At 46.3% G+C, this 15,877-nt stretch overlaps 1 protein-coding gene across 1 annotated transcript in view; it reads right to left on the bottom strand.

Annotated features, from left to right (window-relative positions):
• The window catches only part of Frmpd2 (FERM and PDZ domain containing 2), a 64,561-nt gene that overhangs the window by 12,159 nt on the left and 36,525 nt on the right, over positions 1–15,877 (bottom strand). Inside the window, exons 16-20 of the mRNA XM_029541809.1 lie at positions 12,692–12,785; positions 11,629–11,714; positions 10,164–10,311; positions 8,062–8,276; positions 5,311–5,409 (exon numbers count right to left, since the gene is read on the bottom strand). Coding sequence (XP_029397669.1) covers positions 5,311–5,409; positions 8,062–8,276; positions 10,164–10,311; positions 11,629–11,714; positions 12,692–12,785 — 642 coding nt within the window. The remainder of the gene's footprint in view (positions 1–5,310; positions 5,410–8,061; positions 8,277–10,163; positions 10,312–11,628; positions 11,715–12,691; positions 12,786–15,877) is intronic.

Here is a 15,877-nt window from a genome sequence, read left to right as displayed (position 1 = left end):
CATGGCTTCTGCATCAGCTCCTGCTTTCTGACCTGCTTGAGTTCCAGTCCTGCATCCTTTGGTGATCAACAGCAGTATGGAAATGTAAGCCGAATGTAGGGAAATGTAAACCCTTTCCTCCCCAACTTGCTTTTCGGTCATGATGCTGTGCAGGAATGGAAACCCTGACTAAGACAGAAGGGGATAAGTAAATGTTAAGTAAATGATAACCAAGATAAAATCCATAGTCCCAAAGAGATGGGTAAAGAGGAAGGTTCCAGGGGGGAAGCAGGATCTCCCTGGGAGAGGGAAATATAATAGAGTTTATGGGAAGACGGGAAGAGGGTAGGGAGCAGGTGTGGGGACATGGGGTAGAAGGAGAGAATGCAATGAGAGACAGCTAGAATTGGAGGGGAGAACTTGGTAGGATGGAGAACCTAGTGCGGGGAAACTTCCTGGAATCTACAATCCTAATGAATCTAGGACCCTAAGGAGGAATCCTAGAAATAAAGGGTTGGGGTGTACAGAGTCTCAGCTAGTCATCTCTTGTAGCCAGGCAAGGCTTCCAATGGTAGGTGCATTCAGTTGGGATATTGGCCCAGTGGGTCTCATGGAAATCTCTAAATGACCTCTGTTGCTAAGACAAAAAAAGGGCTACTCTCAAAAAAGTGACAGTGGCCCCATTACCAAGGATAGGAACCACACAACTTATTGGAGAAGCTGAACTAGTGCCTACACAGAATTCTCACCCTACATTCTAGACTCTTCGGTGTGGGAAGGTACTCAGCAGGCTATCAAAAGGAAAATATGGACTCCAACCCAGTCATAAAACCATTGACCTACAGTCTTCCCTGCCTGCAAATATGTAAGGACAATGGTGACACAGAACCTGTGGTAATAGCTAGCTAATGTCGGATTTGACCTAAGGCCTACTCCATGACACTGCTTGGGTAACCAAGAACCAGAGACTAGACATCCCAAAGATCTAGAGTAAAACACCACACAACTGATATAAAAGTAAATGAATAAATAAATAAAATTACTCCTGATGATATTCTGCTGTATTTATAGATCCATGCCTCATGCAGTCATTATCAGAGAGGCTTCCTCTGGCAGTAGATAGGAACAGATTCAGAAACACACAGCCAGATAGTGTGTGGAGAGAGGGTCTAGCCTGGAGGTCTCCCCCAAACCTCTCCTCCTCAGAGCTCAGGGAATCCGGCAGAAGAGTAGGCGGCAAGACTGTAAGAGCCAGAGGGTGTGGACACTCAGAATCAACTAAGCAAGGCACATATGAGGAACCGAAGCAGCAAGCACAGGGCTAACACGGGTCTATACCAGCTCCCCTGAGAATATGACTATTAGCTTAGGTTGTTTTTAACAGGACGTTTGACTGTAATGATAAGTGGGTCTCTGACTCTCGTACCCGTTCTTGGAACTCTTTTCCTCAGAACGGGCTGCCGTGTACAGTTTTGTCTTATTCCATTTTATTTTGTCATGTTTGGTTCTTCTCTCTTAGAAGCCTGTTCTTTTCTAATGAGAGACAGAAAGGGAGTGGTTCCAGGGGGGAGGGAAGGTGAGGGGACCTGGGAGGAGTAGAGGGAAGGGAAACTATAATCAGGGTATGTTATATGAGAACAGGATCTATTTTCAATAAAAGGAAAAAGAGAGAGAGAGAGAAAACAAGAAAAAAATCCCTCTTTTCCATATGAATTCTTAAGTTTCTTTGTCCTTGCCTGTCTCAGAGATTCCTCTGGACCCCTAACACAGGGCTCTTTCCTGGACCCCTCAACCCTTCTCTAGACATGACTTGATTCACATCTGCTGCTTGCAGCCCTATGGCCATTTAGCTTCTGGTTTTAATGACCTATTGTGACTTTTTAAAGTGTGAGGCTATTGTTTTATTTTGGAACAAGACAATCATGTCTCACTGGAAGACTCTACACTGTCTATACAGCAGGGCGTTCTTGTCTGATCCCAGCCTTGTCGATAACAGTAGAGACATTTTTACAACCAGAAGCAAAGATGCTGGTCTTTGACATCTCTTTTGAACCATTTTCATCATTTACCATCTACCTGGTTCCCTGTTTGAACAGGTTACGCATGTATTAATCTTTATAAATGTGTGGAAGTTAGGATTTTACATTTTCCTGAAAATTAGGTCAGCATTTCTATCCAACAACCAACTCCCTTCCTCCACAAACCAAAAAAAGGAAAAGGCCTGGTCTCACCTGAGCAGAGAAAGCTTCACGCCCACCGCCAAGGATCTCCCCGTGGGTGAGCCTTTGTGACTGCAAACCCTCCCTGCCACCAAGAGGAAGGGACACCCACAAAGATGCAAAGATCAAAACCAGTCACCCACTGACAGGTTGTGTCTATTATAAAGGGCATAATCAAAATCAAAATCTAAAATGGATGAGATTTTTAAAAATAGAGACAGAATAGATACACCCTTTTTACTCCTGGGAGAGCTCGAGTCTCCCTCCAGCCCCTGTTCTCAGTCTGCCTCAGACATTCTCCGCAGGTGACACTCCTCAAAGCTTCAAGCCTGCGATCACCCGTGCCTTTTGTCATCCCCAACAGCAACATCCTCACTTGTCCTCTCCACCCCAGTGTTACCCCCTTACAAAAAGCTCCCCAGCTTCCTCCTGCCATGCCTCTCTGCTAGATTCCACCTCTGTGCCTTGCACCTGCTACAAGTTCTTTCAGGTTCCCAGTGAGACTGTGTGGCCTTCCCAACTGCTGCAAAGCCTCTGCCTGCTGAATGCCAGAGGTGTGCCTGTAGATGTCACCTAGCTGTCACCACTCACTCATTCGAGGCTTCTTGATAACCTTTCTCTGCACTGGGTCTTTTTCCTGTAGATGATCTTCCATCATTCTCAAGCACCCAACAACTTTCTCCCATTTCCACAGCCTGGGATGACAACTTGACAGCAAGAACAACACACTAGTTAAGAACAACACACTCCTTTGGAGCTGGAGAGATAGCTCAGTGGTTAAGAGCACTGACTACTCTTACAGAGGTCCAGAGTTGAATTCCCAGCAACCACATGGTGGCTCACAACCGTCTGTAATAGGATTCGATGCCCTTTTCTGGTGAATCTGAAGAGAGTGACAGTGTACTCACATACAATAGATAAATGTGATAGTTTGTATGTGCTCAGCCCAGGGAGTAGCACTATTAGAAGGTGTAGCCCTGTTGGAGTAGGTGTGAACCAGTTGGAATAGGTGTGTCACTGTAGTTGTGGGCTTGAAGACCATCATGCTAACTCCCTGGAAGCCAGCATTCTGCTAGAAGCCTTCAGATGAAGATGTAGAACTCTCAGCTCCTCCTGCACCATGCCTGCCTGGATGCTGCCATGTTCCCACGTTGATGATAATGGACTGAACCTCTGAACCTGTAAGCCAGCCCCAATTAAATGTGGTCCTTTATAAGACTTGCCTTGGTCATGGTGTCTGTTCACAGCAGTATAAGCCTAACTATGACAATAGATAAGTCTTAAAAAAAAAAAAAAAAAAAAGAGTCCTCCATCACTCACAGAAGGGAAGTCTTCCCAGTCAGCTTGTACCCTTACTCTATTCACCAATAGCCTACCAGCCATCCACTCCTTTACTCTGCTTCATGGAGAACACTGAGGGAAGTGTATCTCTAGCAAATTATCTCTTCCTAAAGCCACACGGTACTTCTCTAAACTTTTCTCTCACTAGCTTTCAGTAACCATATTCAAACTGGTACACCCTGCTTAGTGGTACCCTCCCTCACACTCTGTATACAAGATGCCCACGGCTTCCTGGTTCCACCTCTTCCCTGCCTCGTCTCCTCAGCCTCAGCTCTCTATACCAGATCTCCCAGGGCTGGGCTTTTCATGTTCCCAAGTGAGGTGGTGGACTCAACCATTCCATACCTTTATATAAGTCTATATACTAGCAACTTCCAAACTCATTTTGGATTGTTTTTGTTTTTGTTTTTCCTAGGCTGGATCTCATACATGTTATCTACAAACAACTATCCGGTAGAGCTCTTTACTGAATTCCTAAAAGCACCTCCATTTTCTGTGGTACTGGAAACTATTGCTTCTTTTCCATGTGCCCTGGAAAAGCAGCTGTGTCTCATAGCTATACTTCCCCACCACCCAGGCACTACAATCAGCTCAAGGGATGTTTCCGTCCAAGTTCAGGTTTGTCTCTTGGGCCAGTGCACACTCTAGTGTGGGTGTGTTATTCTGGACAGGTTCTAGAGGCCATCTCAGCTCCAGAGCTCCCTTCGGGATTAGCTGAGATTACTGTTATGACTATATACTGATCTCGTCCTCTGCTGAGGACAGTTCTCTAACCCACACAGGTGATGTTCCAGTGACAGAGGCTTTCTGTCCTCAGATCTCTGTCAACGAGTCAATTTCCCAGAGACCCAATAGGAAACTCCCAACAGGTGACAGACCATTCCATCTGTCAACTTCATTAGGCAGGAGAACCCAGATGTTTGGTTAAACAGCACCATTAATATCACTATGTATGTATTGCTTTGCCTTTAAGCAAGGTGAGTACACTCCAGGCTGTGGGGAGCCTTATCCAGTCAGCAAAAGTCTGAGAGAGTAGACTAGCTTTCAGTCAGAAAGAGGGAAGTTTACCTCCAGGTTACCACCCCACCTACACCACACAGCTCACCACACAGAACCTGTGTTCATGGGCTGCCACCTCTCCAGCTGTTTAGTCCCACCTGCTCTCCTCTGGACCATGGTCTGAATTTATTCCCAGATCCCCTGGGCAGGTCAAACTTGCTGATTGGCCTTGTAGAGTTTACACTGGCAAGCCTCAAAATTAAGTTAATTGGTTACAATAAGTGCCCCATCTGTCTGTCTGTCCATCCATCCATCCATCCATCCATCCATCCATTATCTCTCTCCTTTGCTCTGTTTCTTTGGAGAACCAGACTAATATAAGCATCCAGGTAAAGCCCTCATATTTCTGGGGTCCCAATATCTCTGTACCAGCCATACTCATCTGTTCCGGGAGGGCTGGGTGGGTATACATTTTATTCTTCACTGTGGAAACTCCCGAAGGACGTTCTTTGCCTTGGTTATGTGCTCAGGAGGCCAAAGGACACAGCCTAGAGCTTGTATGACCAGACGCTAACCATTTTCTACAGATCTACAAGGAGGTCCCAATGGTGGTCACAATGAGAATAGGGAGGGAAATGGGGGTGCACTAAGATTTGGGGGCCAGATGTTTCCCTGCCCCCTAAAAGTAGCAAAGGGCATTTCGGGGCCATCAGACTAAAAAGTGAATGACTGGCGGGGCCAGTGAGGAGAAATAAGGATGGATCCATCTCACCTGCCATCCAGGCTCAATCTCAGGCAGTATCCCAGGAGGGGGTCGGCAGAGGAGGAGCGTCACTTCCTCTGGAGCCCCTCGCAATAAATGGAGCACTTCCTGCAAGAAAACCAGTCACAGTCATACCTGGGGTTGCCTCACTGGGGGCTGCTGCCTTGTGCTATTCACTGCTCCCAGGAAGCCACCTTCATCTGTTGTTTGGCCCCAAAGAACTTGGGAATGCAATGCTGTAAGCTTAACTCCCCAAACTCCCAGGAGCCAAGAGCCAGGAACAGCATCTTGTGATCTCACCACAGTGATGCAACAGAGACCTTCAGGGATCTCTTCCTAAAGAGGCTGAGGCCCTAGGGATGCTTCCTGTGGCACTGCAGTGACCTCATCTCTCCATCTTGCCTTCCCTATGACCCTGCCTGCTTCCTTCTACATTGCCCAGGGGTAATCTTTCCAAAAATAAAATCCCTCACTCTCCTGCTGAGCAACCTCCCTGCTCACCCCAACCACACAGCTCACAGAACCTGCCTTTGCCTGCCACTGCCTTTCACAACCGCTTCTCTACTTGCTCATCTTTGCAACACAACCTGAGCTTCCGCAATGCAAACCTCTCTTTCACTTCTAGGGGACACAAGGTAACTTTGTTTTCCCAATTCCTATTTACACTGGGATCTTTCAACCTCTTGCCTCAGCCACCTTCTGGGCTAGATAACTTTTTGTTGAGACATGTATGTCGAAGAATGTTCAGCATATCTATACTCTAAAGTGACAGCTAAAATATATCAGTTGTGACAACCACAGTTGTCTCAGGATCCACCAAATGTCCCACAAGGCACGCTCTGACCCAGCTGCTCCTCAATGTCCACTCAACTGCTCGGGCCTGCTATTGATTATATTCTCCAAGCTTACGTGTGGAATGTCCTCCAAAGGCTCGTGTGGCAAAGGGTCCCCGACTCATGGAGCTGTCAGAGGGGATGGGATCTACAGGAAGTAGAGCCTATGTAGTTGGGTTACTGGGCTGTTCCCGTGAAAAGGATGTCAGGTTTCTCTGTCTCCTTGTTTCTATCTCTGTCTGTCTGTCTGCTCTGTCTCTGTCTCTGTCTCTCTCTCTCTCTCTCTGTTTGTGTGTGTGTGTGTGTGTGTGTGTGTGTGTGTATGTGTGTGTGTCTCCATCCCAGCTACCATGGGCAGAAAGGCTTCTCTTTGCCACGCACTTCCCAATGTAAAATTTGCTTCACCACAGCCCCACCACAGCCCCACAGACAGTGGAACCAAATGATCACTGACTGACACCCCTGATGTTATGAGCCAAAACAAAATTTCCCTATTTAATGTCAGTTTTCTCGGGCATGTTGTCACAGCGGCAGGAAGCTCACAGCCCCTCTTCTGGCATTTGAACATGTACACAAGAGCCTCTTTTCCATGATTCATCCTCGGTACCCTCTGTGGTTTCCCTGTCTTTCCCATCATGGCCTCTGAGGATGCACAGTGTCTCCTCATTCACCTCCCTCATTTGTCCATAGCCCCTCATGGAGCTCCCCAGCAGAGGCTCCGAGAGACCTGCACTTGGATCACATAGACATCGCTCAGCTCTGGGCCCTTCACAGGCTCCCTTTCCCACACAGAGCTACTTTCTACCTTTGACTAGCCTGCTGTGACACACCCTATTCAGGCTGCATGAGGTGGACTTGGCTGGAGGAAGGGACAAGGAAAAGAGAGAGTTTGTGCTGGCCCTGGTGTCCTCTGCTGGGTCATCACAGGATGATTCTGTCCCTCAGTGAAGACCTCAGATCATGCTAGTGAATCCTTGTACCTGTTCTGTCTCTAGGGTTGAATAGCTTTTCCTTTCTACCCTACTGTGACTTTGGAAAGGTGGGTAGCTATCCTCCACATCAGGATGCTCACCTCTAACTTCCTAATAACATGCCCACACCATTATTAAAGTCTCTTCAAATGACTCTATTTTCTGCCAATACCCCAACTATAAAAGACATTTCCTTGGGATTTTGTACTACAAATCAATGTCACTTTATCGCTGTCTCTATCTATCTATCTATCTATCTATCTATCTATCTATCTATCTATCTATCTATCTATCTCTGTTGTGTGTGTGTCTTTGTGTGTCTCTCTCTCCCACCCTCACTCTCATATTTCATTTTATTTTTATTCTGTGTATGCCTGTGTCTCTGTGTGAATATGTACATGTGAATACAGGTGCCTGTAGAGATCAAAAGGATCAGATCCCCTGGAGCTGGAGTTACAGGAAGGCGTGAGCTACTGGACCCAGGTGCTAAGAACCAAACTCAGGCCCTCTGCAAAACAGAACAAGATCTTACTGACTGAGCCCTCTCTCTGGCCCTGCATACTTTTGACCACAGGTGAGACAGTCTACGTATGCTACCTATGCATGCAAAGCTATAAACTCAGCGCACAAATCTCAAGGAGAGTGAAAGTTCCCTTTTTTGCCCCTCTAGCTTCACATCACCTCCCAGAATGTATTCAAGAGAAAGCATTCATTAGCCAGCGCGTAAGTAAGATTTCATGTTCAGTTCGCCAAAGGGCGTGCCGAAAAGCAATACCTACTCAAGGTCAAGTAGAAAATAGATATGGGCACATCCTGTCGATTGCTTTCTATAGGCTCCCAGCCCAGATCCAGCTGCAAATTCCAAAGTATTCTCTGTGGAGCTAGCCTTCAAAGCCACGGGGCTTCTATCTGCAAGCATCAGACCTGTGCTTCCCCGCCCCCACGGCTCTGAGCACCTGGAAAGCGAGGCCTTCTATGGTCTTGCCATTCACGGCCAGGATAATGTCACCAGCTGCAATGGCTCCGTGCTCTTCAGCTGGCTGCCCGGGAAAGAGCCTCTTAATCCTCACAAGGTCGCTCTTCATGTGGATGCAATTTCCTCTCTCCATCTGCACGAAGCTGAATCCCAAACCGCTGCTGTTCTTCTTCAGTTTGACTTCAAACTTAGGACCTGGAACATGAGAATTCGTGAAAACAGACCCTTCAGTGTGTTGTGAGTGCCTTGTGTTGTGCCGCCTTGCCTTGTGAGTCACCGTGGAGATGAGTATTTTATGTGCTAACTTTGATGATGGAGTCCATTATACACATATTACAGGTCAGCGCTGCCCACAGATACCATCTAAGTTGTAAGTACAAACCATAAAGGTCCTTTCAAAGCTTTCAGGTAGTTGTGTGCTTTAAAAATGAAAGGAAATGGGTACGGTTAAATTTCGTATCATATTTTAGTCAATACAGATGCTCCTCAGTTTATAAGGGGATAACGTCCTAGAGAATCCCATACAAGAAGGAAAGACTGTGTTGAGAATGCACTGAATGAGGCTAACCTTCCCTGCAGCCTAGCTTAGCAACACAGCCCATTGTAGTTTCCCCTGGCAAATGTGATACTAAGCCAATCCCGCCACCGTTTTCCAGCATCTCAATGAGAGACTTTTGAATAGTGTGGCTTTCACACCCTCATTATGCTATGTTAGACTGTTGGGATGTCTAAATTACTACCACAGCGATGTGGAATCAACCCAAAAGATGACTGAGGCTGTCTTCGTTCATCTTACAGAATAAGTCTTTGCACTCTTGTGCATTCTATCCATTTGGATTGCCACATTTTAAATGTTCAACAGCCAGGCACACGTGACAACTGACTGCCATACTAAATGTTTAAATATAAACAACTAAATTTGTAAGTAAGGATGGGGCTTTAGACATACACCATCTGCTTGTAGCAGCCAGCAAAACTTATTACATCTAGATTCCAAAGTAGGATCTTCATGGCATTTTAGTACATGCAGCATGAAATTTTACTCAATGGATCATGGGTCGATGACATTCTACTCTGGAGAATGTTCTGGCTGCCATTTGCTTAGCCATGTACACTGACCATAGACCAGTCACTTTGAATGCCAGCGATGGACAGAGCCTTGGGCATCTAGGAAGTCTGGTAACCAAAGGGTCACCAAAAAGACCTCTGATCTTCTCCTGTTTATCTTCACTTAGAAGGTAGCCAGTGAGCAGAGTGGCAGAGCCGTGGCTTGTAACTTTTCACTGGAGCAAGAGTTAAAACAGCTGAAGCCAAGGGTGAGGTCTATGGCATAGGCATGTCCCATCGGCCATTGCTACCCGGGCCTCTGCTGCTTGGTGCTTAGCTCATTGTTCAAATGCCCCATTTGGAGTGCACAGAAGAGGTAAGAGGAAACAGGCAGAACTGATTTAAGGAATTGGCACCATCATGCCTCCAACCTTCCTCACACTCCTGTAGCAGGGCCATTAAAACTTACTAAGGAAAGGGTGGGTTATGGCTAAGATCCAAGCCATGATGCTCTATGGAAACAGGCCTTTCCTAGAAGGAAGCAAGATGACATAGAAGTACAGAGAGGCAACCAGTTAGGAGATGCCATATGTCCCTCTGGGCTAGTCATGGCTTTAACCCTTTTAATTGATGCTACTAACAAGGCTGGCTTCCTGATGGCCTTGTCTTCCTGCCTGCCTAATCAGTCCTAGAACGTGCCTGGATGGAACGAGGAACCAATTGTACCTGAAAATACCTGACCCTTCATGTCAACTTCATCCCTAAATGCTTATGTGTGATCATTAATGTTCAGGCAGGTGATCAGGAGACTGCACAAGGCCTGGGAGCAGAATTATTGGTGGCAGTCATTTGGGTACTATGTATTTTTGTTTTTCAAAGAACATTTCCCACCAGCTTGGATGCAGATCATGAGTCACACTGCTGGCATTATTTTTTTAACCCAGAGGAAGTCTCCATGCCTTTCCCCTTTGACTTGACATTCTAAAGAAGTATCGAATGATATAACATTAGTAACACTCCATCCTCTCCTCTCACCATCTGTTATTGAGACACTGCTCGCAGGTCTGCCAGGCCTGGCTGTTACCAGGGAAACAGCCATGTGCACATCTCCCATCTTGTCATCAGCAGAAGGACATTGTGGTGCAGCCCTGGGGCCTCTTCTCTCTAAGACCAGCCGTGCCACCTACGAGGAGGAGTGGACAAACTCAGTTTCATTTCATTCTCAAATTCAAATCTCCAGTCTAGCTCTTCCTGGAATACAGATCGTCAGATCAAATTTTAACGTGTGTACCTCTGTCAGCACATTCAGTAGCAAGCTTGCCTTCCCACTCCCTCCCTCCCTCCCTCTCCAGTCCCCCTCCTCATTTTGCTTAAAACGTCCTTCCTCTTTTATATGCTCCTCCAGAACATGAGGTCATCCCCCTATTAACCTCTCAGGGGCAATACTTGGGGTCATCCATCTCTCCTCCTGTGTCCGTAATGGTTTGGTTTAAAGTTTATGAGTTCTCCAGCAAAAGTAACTAACTCTTTCAGAACTTCTCCACCCCTCTCCACTGCAAGGGGCAGGGCAGTAAGCTCTACCCTGGCTTGCTGGCCCATTTGCATTTCATTGCTCCACCCCCAGCTTAGCTACTAGTGGACTGGTCTGACACAAAACTGAAATGACCAGTTAAAAGCTCTCAGCATCTCCAGTCACCCGAATCCTAAAAGCATGGAACGGCATCCCAGGCCCAGGTTGATGAACCCTCCTCCATTTCTTTCTTGTTTGATTTCTTATCCTTCCCCACAGCACCTTATGCTCTCATTGCCCACAATGGTTCAGAAGGCAGTGACTGGACCTCAGCATGAAGCTTGTTAGAAATGCCAACCCTCTGGTTGAGGAATTTGACCCTGAGTCCACCTTTCTGCTGCGATTGTCATTTAGCGCCAGGCCCATGACCCCCCACACTGGCAATTCCTACTTGCCATCATGACAGTCTCCAGATGTGTTTTCTCTAACCATGTGCACTAGTGATGGCGTAATAAACATACCGTGCTAATTAACTATGCATCCTCAGGATATGAGGAGAGACAGAAACACGGAGGCCACTGTGGGCAAAGCATGAAAGAGAAGGGGCCTGAGTGCAGGTGGATGCCCTGTTCAATGGGGTTGGCACAGGTAGGAGTACAGCCAGTGCCAGCCTGCAGGAGCCTCTGTTCTCCCTCAGTTCTGTTCTGCTGTCTGAGGCCTAAACCAAAGCAGACAACTATATGCTTTCAGAGCTATTTAAAGGGTGTGAGGTTTTCGACTTTAGAAACATCTGTCTGCTACCTCCTGGGTCTCACATTCTCACAGAAAAGCAGCATTAAGATGAAGAGTGAAAAGGGGGGGAAGGTAGATTAAAAAACTCCCACTCTGTTTCTTGGCTACCTCATTCCTGCCTAGAGGCAACTGTAACTTCTGAGGTTGTTTTAGAAAGCTCTGGAAGTAAGCAAAGGTCCCTGGTAATAGGGTACTCACCTGCCCAGGACCCTTGAGACACTGCACAGCCTGCTTGTGAGTAAGGCCACATAGACTCACTCCATCCACCTGCAGTAGTCGATCTCCTGGGAAAGGAATGCAGCCATGTTCCCTGTCTCCCAGAGATGCAAGAGCTCTTCTGTGAAACTCCTGCCTCCAGGTCAGGAAGTAGGGCTGCCAGGTGCCCCTGGGCTCAGCAAGAGCCTGCGAGAGCCTGAGCACCAGCTGCCTCTCTGATGGCCTGTGCCTGTTCCTGGGGTGCACAACAGAGCAAGGACATGAAAGCCTGTCTATTACTGTCTCACGGTGTGGCCAGCCCAGGCCTTGTCACCCTTCTCTTTCCTCCTGTTTTCCTGTGAAACTATTTTTGAAAAAAAAAAAAAAAAACCATTTTCAACTTGCTCAGGGGTAGTATTTATATCTCCAGAATGTTTTCTATTTCAAGAGAGAAAGGGAAAAAAAAAGTCAGGAAGACAATAGTTGATGTTGGAAATACTGGAATTCAAGAGGAAATAAATAATATTTTTTTTGTTCAATTAGGGCAGTTTCAGGGAGAAATAAAGATCACTCCTTTCCTTTAGAGCCGTGAGAAACAATTCAGGGTACAGAGAAAGCTCAAGGTGTCCCTGTGCTAAACTGGGGTCACCAAAGCCAAGCCTGTCTTCTGGGGGAGAATAGACAGAAAGCTCACAATGTCCCCCAGCTAAAATGGAGTCACCAGTGCCAGAGCTGTTTTCTAGGGGAGGGTAAAGAGAAAGTCCACAGTTCATGATGTCCCCCATGTTAAAGTAGGTCACAAATGACAGCCCTATCTTCCCAAGGAATGCTCTCTCCCAGCAGCAAGCACCGCATAATGTTTCTACCCCGTTTTTAGTATGAACTTTAGACCAGTGCCAGCTTATCGAGAGGATAAGCAGGTAAAAAAATTTCCTTTTCCCAGGCAAAGAAACCAACCCTGGAGACAGAAGTTTCTAAGGCTAAAATGAGCAAGGCCTGAGCTGATCCTCTCAGCCAGGGTTCAAAGCCAGAGAGAGCACAACTTCCAGCATGATGCGTCCCTCACCCTGTCGGATCTGTCCTTCCTTGGCAGCTGGGCCTCCAGGAATGATAGATTTCACATAGATTCCTCCATGAGGCACACTTGTATTAATGCCACCCTACAAAATACAAAGCAATACTCAGCCCATCGGTCCCCTCTTGGGTGCCTCCCACCTCCCACACAGGGGAGCCCAGCTCTTCCAACTGGGACCTATCCCACTCCAACAGCCTTCTGCATTCACCCAGACAAACTCTTCCCCAGTGAGTGGGAAGGTCAAGCTTACACAGACCATACAACACAGGCTGAGAGACAAAATCAAGCCAAGCCACACCAAGCCCCAGGTGGCACATGGCAGGTGTTCTGTAGCCAGCCCTAAGGACTGAGGACTTGTGTTCTTGTGTTTGGCACACCTGGTATGTTTGTTTACAAAAACAGGAGTAAAAATAAGTTTAAACAACTAATTATCTTGAAACTTTTTTTTTGAGACAGGGTCTTTCTATGTAGCCCTAGGTTCTTTCCTGTAGGGTTTCAGGCATGTGCACCATGACTGGCTCTGCACTTACTTGTTTTTATTAACTTGACAACAAAGCATGTACCTGTAAGTTCAAAGTTCAAGATCCTAGGCTGCCTCTTTCTTCCAGTTTACTTTCCATAGCTAGACATACACATGGGCAGATATTTTATCAATGGTGTTTCTCATTCTTGTTCAGTCTTTTACTCCTTCCCCGCCTCTACTTCCCACCCCACTGCTGATGGCACAGTGACAATGAATGTGTGCTCATACACTTCTCTCTACTTTTCTCCATATGTATATGATCATATAGAATTCAAAATGAACAGCCAAGTCAGTCAACCGAATGGTTCTGTTTTAGTTTGGGTCTTGAATGGCCTCTCAAAGGCCTAGTGCTAAATCTTAGCTCCTGCCTGATGCTATTAGAAGGTAGTAGAATCTATACAAGGTGGAGCATCATGGGAAGTCCTTATGTCACGGGAATGAGCACTTGAAGAGCATTGTGAGACCCTATTCTTCCTCTTTCTTTCACTTCCTGGTCATGAGGGATAGGCTTTATCTACCCCATCCTTCTATCATGATAAGCTACCACAGCGCCAAAGCAGTAGAGCCTGCCAATCACGAATTGATACCTCTAAAACTGCAGGTCATAATATACCTCCTCACTTTGTAATTTGATTATATTTCTGGTGTTTGTTATAGAGGTGGAAAGCTAATTAATGAATGACACTATGGATTAATTCAAGTCTATACAACAGACTTAAGACTCCTCTGAAACTACGTTTCTAGCAACGCTAACACAAACCTTTAAGTGGCTAACTACCAGGAAAGGGCCTCTGATCCACCCACGGTCTGGTTGCTGCTGTGAACTCACACAGCCTTCCTAGCCTTCCTTGCTCGACTTCAGGCTTTTCACCCTCTATCTATCTAGGTCCTCAACTGGCTTAGAAAAGTGTACTGGGGCTGGTGAGATGGCTCAGCGGGTAAGAGCTCCCGACTGCTCTTCCAAAGGTACAGAGTTCAAATCCCAGCAACCACATGATGGCTCACAACCATCCTTAACCAGATCTGACGCCCTCTTCTGGAGTGTCTGAAGACAGCTACAGTGTACTTACATATAATAAATAAATAAATCTTTAAAAAAAAAAAAAAGAAAAGTGTACTGAACTTACACATGGACGATACAGTTCTCCCTTCCCATAGAAACAGATGTAAGTTCATTTCACACTCTTAAGTAGTCTCTGTTTCTTATTAACAAACACAGACCAATCATATTCAGCTGGGTTATATGTTGCACAAAACAGTCTCATGGCCAGTTTTCTGGCTTTCCACTTGGGCGGAGCTAGTGCGGACTCCTTTGTGTCGGGGCCATCAGCTTGGTTTCTGTGCACGTGTGCCAGAGCACACTCGACCTTTTCTCAGTTGATCAGTCTTCCCTCTCTTCAGTGTGCTTGCCACTGTTAGCAACAGAGCATCCAACCCCCTCAGATGCACAGCTTTCCTTAATGGGGTCCACATTCCTGTGTCTGTGGCCCATGGATATGTGCGCTTTTTTCATTACAGGAGATACTGCCAGCTTGCATCCCAGTGTGAATGTGCATGTAATTATCCACATTTCCACCCGCTCAGTGTGACAGTACGCTTTTCTGTATCACGGCTATATTTGGCCAAGCTGACAGTTATATATTCTGAAGTTTCCCTTGAACTTGCTTGTGCACTTCAGGAGCTTCCCATGGATTTGAGGGTCTTTTATTTGTTCAGCAGCCATTTGGATTTAAGTGAGACATTTCAATAATTAGTTTTGAAGTGAAAATTCTCCAAAGAAAATTAGTGTTTCTACTAGTCAAAAAAAAAAATCACCAATCTCCTCTTGGCATATGCATCCGCATATATCTGAATAATCTAAAAGTTAGCAAGTTTTTTAGATGAGAAAGTGCTGTGTTTGGTGTCTTGTGATAAGATTGTTTTATCAAGCCAAGAATAAACTGACCATACTTAGTCCCAGCCTGTTCACTCCCTATGGACTCAGGATTCTTATTTCCTGGTGTTAGAAATCGTCTGCTGGAGGTTCAGCAATTCAAGGCTCCTTGCAGTAGACACACAAGGGAAACAAAGCATGCTCTCCCTTCGCTCATCTCTTGGGTTACCTGTGAGTTTTTTCCAGGCCTTTGACACTTCCTTAAGTGCTGGCGATTTCCATTCTGTTTCTTTGAATCCAATGTGCTATCACTGAGCTCCTGGCCTATCCCACAGTCTTAACTAATGGGTCACAGTCAGTGTTCTAATACAAACAGTGCCTTCCAAACCAGGACCTCTGAATTTGTGTGCACCACTTTTGTGGACACCATTTCCCTTACCCCTGGGTGGCTATTGACGTAGGGAATATCCCTTCTTAGACATCTGTGAGGTAGAGCTCAAAAACCAAGTGCAAAGTGTCAGGCGTGGTGAAGCCCTCAAAGATGGAACTTTGTCCTGAGCCCTTGCGGATGGAGCACAAATTTATTCCAACCCTGCTTGGGATGGCACTTACCCTGGGTTTCCATCCATGAAGTTACCTTACTGTCCAGCTTGAGCTTGGAGCCAGACTAATTCACCCAGTTTCTCTCACATTAGCCCCATCCTACTGCTGCTCTTCCTTAGAATCTGTACAAAGCACGACCTCAAGCTCCTCGGAGTCTCCCAGAACTCTTTGAATACTA

This window comes from Mus pahari, chromosome 8 (genome assembly GCF_900095145.1).
Source record: "Mus pahari chromosome 8, PAHARI_EIJ_v1.1, whole genome shotgun sequence".
In the NCBI taxonomy this organism is placed as follows: domain Eukaryota; kingdom Metazoa; phylum Chordata; class Mammalia; order Rodentia; family Muridae; genus Mus; species Mus pahari.
Note: the sequence above shows the minus strand (reverse complement) of the source record. Positions and strands in the feature narration are given on the sequence as shown.